This window comes from Ixodes scapularis, unplaced genomic scaffold, assembly GCF_016920785.2.
Source record: "Ixodes scapularis isolate PalLabHiFi unplaced genomic scaffold, ASM1692078v2 PGA_scaffold3__209_contigs__length_174095766, whole genome shotgun sequence".
Lineage (NCBI taxonomy): Eukaryota > Metazoa > Arthropoda > Arachnida > Ixodida > Ixodidae > Ixodes > Ixodes scapularis.
This window is the reverse complement of record NW_024609868.1, coordinates 157,657,054-157,665,302: the sequence shown is the minus strand read 5'-3', so window position 1 is coordinate 157,665,302 and position 8,249 is coordinate 157,657,054. Positions and strand designations below refer to the sequence as shown.

Below are 8,249 nucleotides of genomic sequence, written 5' to 3'. Positions count from 1 at the left end.
CTTCTTTGCCATGATATTTCATGTCGTAAACTGGCTTACATAATGAAGTGCAACCCACTTAGACGATAATGAGAAAGCCCAAAATTTCAGTCGTCATAACCGATTATTTTATCTGGAGTAAAAACTGTTCATTTCCAGTCTAGAAACTCTAGAAACTGATCGTTGTAACAGTACATTGCTACATGTATCAGTCATGTAGCCAGGGGGGAACCCATCCCCTACCCCCGAAATCTTCCATTTTGCTGGGACCTCCTCTCCCGCCTCCCCCTCATACAGCATTTTGTCATGGGCAGGACCCCGCCCCTCCCCCCCCCCCTCTCCCCCCAAAACAAAATCCTGGCTACATGCCTGTGTGGTATCATTGTAAGTGGTTTGCACTGTAATATTAAGCTGGCTTACATCTGAAATCTAGCCCCAATGCGATCTGAGTGCGCAGACATTGTGGACTTCAGTTTTGTCAGCATGACCAATACTTGGACCTTTTCTTTTGCTTTTTAACCTATTATCTCTAAAAATCAAGGCGACTAACTAATTGAATAAATAATAATTAAAGGGTGGTGATCAAACGTGTTAAAAGGTTTAATCTATACCCACTTCTAATATATATATATATATATTTTAAGATTGCCAGAATACAATCCTAAATTATATGTAATGCTAAGCAGTGAGCGATATATATATACTTCTAGCTAGTAACTACTGATCCAATTTTCTTTCAGACGTCTGGAGCTACTATGTCCACCAGCATTCGAACCCCGAGGCTGCCAACCTGCAAGAGGAACACGCTGTTCTTGTGCGGCAACTGAGTAACACCATAAAAAACGTCCTCTCGGATCTGGACTGCACCGAACTGTGAATGTTTTTTTTTTTCTTCTTTTATTCGCTTTTAAAGGAATTTTTTACCTTTACGGTTTGATGTTGTGCCACACACTTCAAGTTTGTTATTGTCTAGTCAGCCTTTTTTAATCTTTACTGTGTGGTGCCTCGTGCATGTTTGACCAAGAGGCGTTCCACCGCACCATGAATGTTTTTATTGTTCATCCCAGCCAATCCACCGTTGAGAGCGTCACGTTTCCTTGAGCTCCGCCCAACCAGAATGCAACGTTATATCCTCCCGGTGATGAATTGGCTGGGGTGACTAGCCTCTGCTGCGCTCGGACGAAAGTCTGAAACAATGTGTTATCTTTAGGTTTTTATGTTGCGCCACACACTGAATGTTTTTATTGTCTAGTCAGACTTTTTTATTTTGTTTAGTGTCTCGGGTATAATTTGAGGGCACCGCGCAATGTTTCTCATAGTTCTTGTCTAGTCAGACTATTTTTACTGCTAAAGTATTTCAGGCATATTTTGAACATGCCCGAAAATTCTAATATGAATAAGGCATATCAAAGTATTGGTAAATTCAGGTTTGTAATCAACATTCGGAGACTCTAAATTGCGTTTTTTGCTCTTTGCCTTTTAGGATAAGGTAAAACAGGTTATGTGTGAGGTAAAACTTTCATAATAAACGTGTCTTTATTAAATGTTCTACACCTTAGAGCATGACCTCAACAAAACAAAGTTATTGAGCCCTGGATTTACCAATCCTTAATCCTTTCAAGCAGATCCAAAGTATTACCGAAATCGTCAAGCGTTTGCCATGGAGTGGCCCTACACAAAACCACTAAAGGATTGTTTAAAGTTTCAAAGCAAATAAAATAGTTCTGACAGTTTATGGCCTGTGTTTTTAGTATGATGAAACTGGATTTACTGAGCATAGGATAAAACCAGCCATACTGGTCACACAGGTACACTGGCTGTGTCGGTTTCACTGGTGAAACTGGTGTACCTTTGTGTCCAGTAAGGCTGGTTTTATCATATGCCCAGTAAATCCAGTGTTACCAGTGCATCCAGTATACCTATGTCCAGTTTCATACTGGTCCAGTACCCCCCGTAAAACTACCAGTATTCCCACTATATCCGTTTAATAATCCAGTTTATACCGGCCCAGTATTCCCCATAAAATTACCCAGTTTGCCCGTCCGATAACCTGGTTTGATACTGGCCCAGTTAGCCGAGTATGGAATTTTTTTCAATAGGGAAGTGGCATAACACCGCACTTTTTTTTCCACCGGAAATCACGTGACTAGTTCCGTTTCCGGTCTTCCGTCGGGAGGTAGCGCTAGTTACTAGCTAGAGGAAGTAAAATACATAGATTCTACTTTGAGGCGAGTAACAGTTACTAGCTTCTTGACCTAGTAAACGTTACTAGCTTGACCGTTACTACCTAAGGTTATTAGGTACCTAGTAACAAATGTGACAAGCGGTTGCTAGCTCTTGCCTAGAAAATACTACTAGCTTTTCTTTAAAGAGTGTACGTCTCCGTCCGGCCATCTTCGTGACGACGGCTGTGGCTGTCTGTGGCCGGGAAGCTAGGGAAGCCGCCGCAGCGGAAACGGACGCCACTGGGCGGAAGCTTTACGTTTCGCTTTTTGCCGACGCCGGCTTCTGTTGCGGGGTGGTGGGTTTGCGGCTGGTTGTGACGGCAAGAAGAGCCACGAAAAGACGCCGAGTTGGCCGACTACGAGCCACGGCCCACGGTACGAGCAACGGCCGTTTGCCGCTGCCGACCGGTGATGCGGTATCCTCTGCTTGGTGTGACGATCGGTTTGTTGCCGTGCACGTTGGCTTTGCTATGCGGTACGGCTGGTGTCGTTGTCGAATACTTGTGGTGCACATTATTCGAGACAGTCGCCCCAAGTCGTCGCCGTGAAGAGTTGACCGAGGAATTTGTGTGAGCTCAACGTCGGTCTATGTTCCGTTTCGACATGTGCGGTATATGTAACGATAACGGTGGCAGACGATGGACGTTTTCGTTGGAAGATGGCGGTCGCCTTTCAGCATGTATGATTTGGGGATACCGGTGGTCCTGGGGGTATAAGCGTTTCGTTGGAAAGATGGCGGTCGCCTAAGTCATCGGACGCCAAATCATACCAGCCACTCCGAGTCATATCGGCAAGCAAACTGGCTGCCCGTATAGTCACACGCGGAGCCATAGCGGTGCCAGTATCTCTAGTTATGCAGAACGCCAAACCAAAGTAGCTGCATCCATAACAGGGAATTAGGTTAGTGTCATACCAGAACTCTACAAGCAGCAGGTATGTCTCGTACGTTTTTTTTTTTGCAAAAGGGTGCTTGTGTCAACAAATTGCACTTTTGCACTTTTCCGTTGTTTATCCCTAATGAATCTGGTACACATATGGAGTAAATTGGAGCAATTTGCACGCAATTGTTTTCCCATTCGGTATTTAACTTCTAAGGTAATTCTTTATCACAGTTCACACCAAGTGTCTACATCACGAGTAAAAGAGGCTAGACCGTACTGTGCAGCACGCGATAAATCTCATGGGATCGATTATATCATTGACGCACGATATAAAGCTTCGTATCCACTCTTGTGCGTAGAAATAATCTAAAGAATGTACCCAACATATGAAACTGCCACTGCCTATGTCTCAAGTCATCACCAGCACTATGGAGATTCTGGAAAACCTAATGTTGCTTTCTGCCATTACCGCGTCTGTTTCAGTTTAGTTTATTAAGAGCTGTACACTCTCGAAAAGAAGGCTGTATTCTTACATCCTTTGTCCCATATAAGGCACCCCAAAACTTCAGTTCGACGTACAGCGCACTGAAGTCGATCTGACGGTACTAACTTTCACGACAGGCTTGATAGCCGTGTGGCACAACTTATATTAAAATAGCTAGTGTACATGTTACTGAATGCAAAAAAATGATCAGTGTTTTCTTGGCCCTGCTGCAAAACCTCAGTGTTTTCTTTCTGTGGTTTTTGATGAGAAACTAACCCTAAAACGGTAATCCGCGCCAAAACAGTAGCTTCGTTGGATTTACCTGCGCCTCCTGCACCGGTGCAAAAAAGTGTAGGGCGGTGTACTTCCAGTCGGTGTCTGAATACACATACTTGAAGTACACTGCCCTACACTTTTCTGCACCGGTGCAGGCGTAGAGGTGAAACAAATGCAGCCCATAATATCCGATTGCAGAACTGGCAGAACGACGAAAGTGACGCAGGTGACGTATGGGCTAACTAAGTTTACCTCTTAAAAACGTATTTGAAATAGGGTTCGCTAGTATCTGTATCCCTGGAAGAGGTAATAAGCAAGGCATTTATTTACTTCCTCACCAGAGTGAAAGTGTAGAAGTTGCTTGTTCGTCCCTTTTTGGTAGCCTTTTGGGAACGTTTTTTTTCTAAGAGTAAGATTCGCACCTCGGCTTTTCCCTCCCGGTGCCTCGGGATACATGCCCCCTTTGTTTGGGCTCAAACGGTTGTGTTCGTAGTACACGGCAGGCACGCACGTAGTACACGGTAGTCACCATTGTGAAGGTGTTATGCAGGCAACATAAATTCTGAAACTTCGAAATGATGCTGATTCTAGGTCTTCCGGGAACAAAGTCTTATCTCCTTCATAAAAAAATGCTTATGCCCGAGTACCACCAGAGCGACAAACGGAAACAACCGACACCGACCGGCCACAAGCACCTGCCACATGCACGCGAAGGTCGATTTGAAGGGCTTGCCATGCCTGGCCTTTGCTGGCAGACCACTGGAGATTGCAAGCCTGGCAAAGGTACCCACGCTTGCATGCTGCTTTCCTATGAGGCTTGCCGGTGCCTGTTGTTTTTTACATGTCACTCTAGTGGGGCGCAAGTATTATAAAGTTGCAAATGACAACTCGAAGATTTTTTTTTCTTTTTTTTTTTAATTGAATCACCCGAACTGTGACATAAAAGATCACGCTCATTATTTTTGCGACGTTGAAAGCAATGTTGCGCTAAGCATGGAAATGATACACAAAACGGCGCATTTCTTCCAGATTAGAGAAATGTATGAAAGGCTTCAAATCAACTACGCACTCGTAAACGTTGACGGAAACGCTGAGGAGTCAAAAGAGAACAACGTCCTCATCGAAACGCCTTTTTTGCTAACAAACCCATCGGTTAGCATGGCCAGCTGTTATATGGGAAAATGCAGTCACGCCGTGACAACAATGGTTTCGAAAATGAAGAACAGTGAGTATTGTTCTTGATTATACATTAGTTTTTCAGACGATTAACTAAAATACAGCAGCTATTGAGGAGCCAACTTGCTAGGCATTAAACGCCTTATATATGGTTTTACAAATATTTTGTTGATTTCCGTAGTCAGAGGCCGACATTCATTCAGGCCAAGATTTTTATCCTTAGAAAAGGCATCATTACAACTTTTTGCATTTTGTTTCTTTAGACCCACTCACTGAATGCTTAACTAAAAAAAATTTTGATTGATCGCCCTCCTCGCAGTTGGTTGTAGAGCGGATATGCCTAAAACACCGATGCATGGAAACATCGTTGATTCCATGAAAATCATGAAATGTCCTACGGGGATCGCTTGCGTTGTCACGTTTCGGTCCGATAAATGAATGTGGTAGTGTTCAAAGCGTCCTAAGGTAGGAAAACCGATGCTAGGCTTTCAGTGCTTTAGACAATAAATCTGTTACAAGTGACGACCCAAGGTGTCTTGTTTATAGCCTCGAAAGCCTGCCTTTTGCTTTAAGAACACAAACGTAATAATATTATTTTGTTAAAACAAAACTAGAAGCATTCTGGCAGAGGAGCAATATCACCTGATTATAGGAGCACTGCATAAAGCGGCAGCTTCCGCCATATAGCCGAAATTACAGTGAGAGCGCAGGCGAGCTCGTGTATAGTTACCATTTTTATGAATTACCGGAGGCTGAGGCGAGAGGCCTCCAAACATCAACAATAGGAGAGAAAGAAAAAGGTAGCATGAGGACAAAGTATCAAACTCCACGCAAAGTGTATTCCGTAAGCACAGAAATCAATCCATTCACTCAGCTTAAACCCAAACCATGATGCGAACCCCACAGCACCTACCCTTCCTATTCTGAACCAATACAGTCTGCACACCCATCATTTGCATCCCCACGCCTACAAAGACAAACAGGGACGCCCTTGTTGAGAGTGCGCTATGGCACAAGCTGTACGGCGCGAAATGTTCAAATGCTGACGCATTTAAAACGTAATCTATACCATATTGCTATTCTGGTAAAAAAGTGAAAATGAGCAGTGAATTATTTTACTGATACTTTATGATAAACGTGTTTTTCTAAACACGAATGCGGTTCGATTTAACTTTTAAACGCACGGCTTTTTAAACCCAGATATTAATAATTTATTTACACCTGGTTCAATATGCAAGAAACAGTTTTTGATAAACCTGTTGTCCTATGTATAAAAACAGAAATAAGACATTTCTAAACAAAAGTAACTAAAAAAACAGACGCTCACACGCTCCTAAGGCGCATGCTATGCTAGGAAACAATTATATGCGCTCTGCATGTTTTCTGGGTACATGAGGTGCTGAACTCAAGCAGATCACCAAGCTTGTAAATACTGGCCCACATTCAGGGAAAAAATGTCAGATGCGCCAAAGCAGCAGTTAATGCTTTATTGCGTACTGTCTGGAAACATAATCAACGTCCAAATTTATAGAAGTCATTCTCAAATGCTGTCCAGAATTAGAACTTTAAAACGTAATGTATTTTTAGATATAAAATAATTAAATCATATCGAGTACTCAGAAATACTATGTGTGACTGATACACCTCGTCAGCAGTTCATAAATACCTATACCAGAGATAGATACAAATATAAACATTAAAGTCAAAATGCGTAGAAGTCCTTTTCAAATGCTGTTCACAACCACAACCTTAAAACATGATGTTTTTAGATATGAAATGATTACAACACAGCTAGTACTTTGCAGCCTTCAGGACAGCATGAAATAAAGAAATAAAAAAAAATTATTCCTCTGTAATGCTTAAATATAAACAGTCGTGTGTGAGCACATCCTAGTTTTGAACATTAAATCTTTGACTGATAAATTCAGTTCTTGTGGGTTGCTACACGCAAATAACGGGTCAAAATAGTTTTTTTTATCATTCAAAATTGACCGAACGAAACAAGCAAGTCTAATCACTAAATGGCAGTCTTGTACACGTTACTAAAAAAAGTAATCGATTACAATTACTATTACTCTTAGCTAAAAAGTATTCGATTAGATTACTTGATTACTCGACGGCAAAAGTAATTGGACATTACTTGAAGAAGTAATCATTACTTTTCCGATTACTTTATTGGGTGAAAACAAATCTTTAGCGCTCATGACCATGAACAATTTCCAACCTATATTTCACATTTGCACAAGTATTGAAGAAGAAAAACTGGCTCCCTCTTCGTGGTCGTTGCACCTTCACAATGCGGACACAAGCATAGAATTCGTTTGAAGACGTTTAATGATTTGGGCGTTCGCCAGTGTGTGTGTGTGGGGAGGGGGGGGGGGGAGCGGAGGGGGTCCTAGATCTTGTTAAGCTTGAGCAAGGGTTGTCGCTCAAAGTTTGCGTCGCTCATTTTATTATTCACATGTGGAGGAGCTCGCATGTTATACAAAAGAGCAGCAGTTCCAGGATTTGAAACGGATCATGTGTAGTATCTATTAACGGAAGAGATCGCCCCGACCACTTCTCAACTCGAAACATTGCTTGTCACAAAGACCACGTTGGGGAAATGGGGAAATATTTCAACTGCCTTTGTTATATTTTGCATCCGCTTAAGGCATTCTTCGGTTCTGGTTCTCCTACGGACTGCGAGTAGGTACCCTAAGCAGGATTTTTTTAAATTTTTTTTATTGCTCTGTATGTGTGCGTGAGGGGGATAGTTTGAACGAAGGAATCACAAAGCTATATTCTGCTTCCTCAAACTTCGCCCTGAATGGCCTTTGTCACGCACTGTGGCTTCCCTGGGGCTTCCCACTCCCAGTCCCAGCTCGAAAAAAAAAAAAAAAAAAAACGTACATTCCACAGAAACTGTACATAGAAAGATATTAACCTCGTTTCCTACAGCTCTGCAAAAATCTTTCTTTTTTCCGTTCGAAAAAAAAAGCAAATTTTAATTTTGTCATTTCATAAAAAAAGGCGTGTGCCGGGGGGGGGGGGGGGGGTGGGGGCCCGTGGAGAAATTGTAACGGTTACAAGTTATTTTATTACTTCAAAAAGTAATCAGATTACTCTTGTGATTACTGCCTAATAATATTAATCAACTGATTACAAAATTACTCCAAAAAGTAATCGATTACAAGTAATTTGATTACTTGTAATGCGGACGGTACAAGTCTGCAAGTGGAGAGCGAA

At 42.2% G+C, this 8,249-nt stretch overlaps 1 protein-coding gene across 1 annotated transcript in view; it reads left to right on the top strand.

The window, feature by feature from the left end:
• Positions 1-344: 344 nt before the first annotated feature.
• LOC121837343 overlaps positions 345-8,249 on the top strand; it is a 70,236-nt gene continuing 62,331 nt past the window's right edge. Inside the window, exons 1-2 of the mRNA XM_042292939.1 lie at positions 345-363; positions 720-852. Of these exons, the coding sequence (XP_042148873.1) occupies positions 345-363; positions 720-852 (152 nt within the window). The remainder of the gene's footprint in view (positions 364-719; positions 853-8,249) is intronic.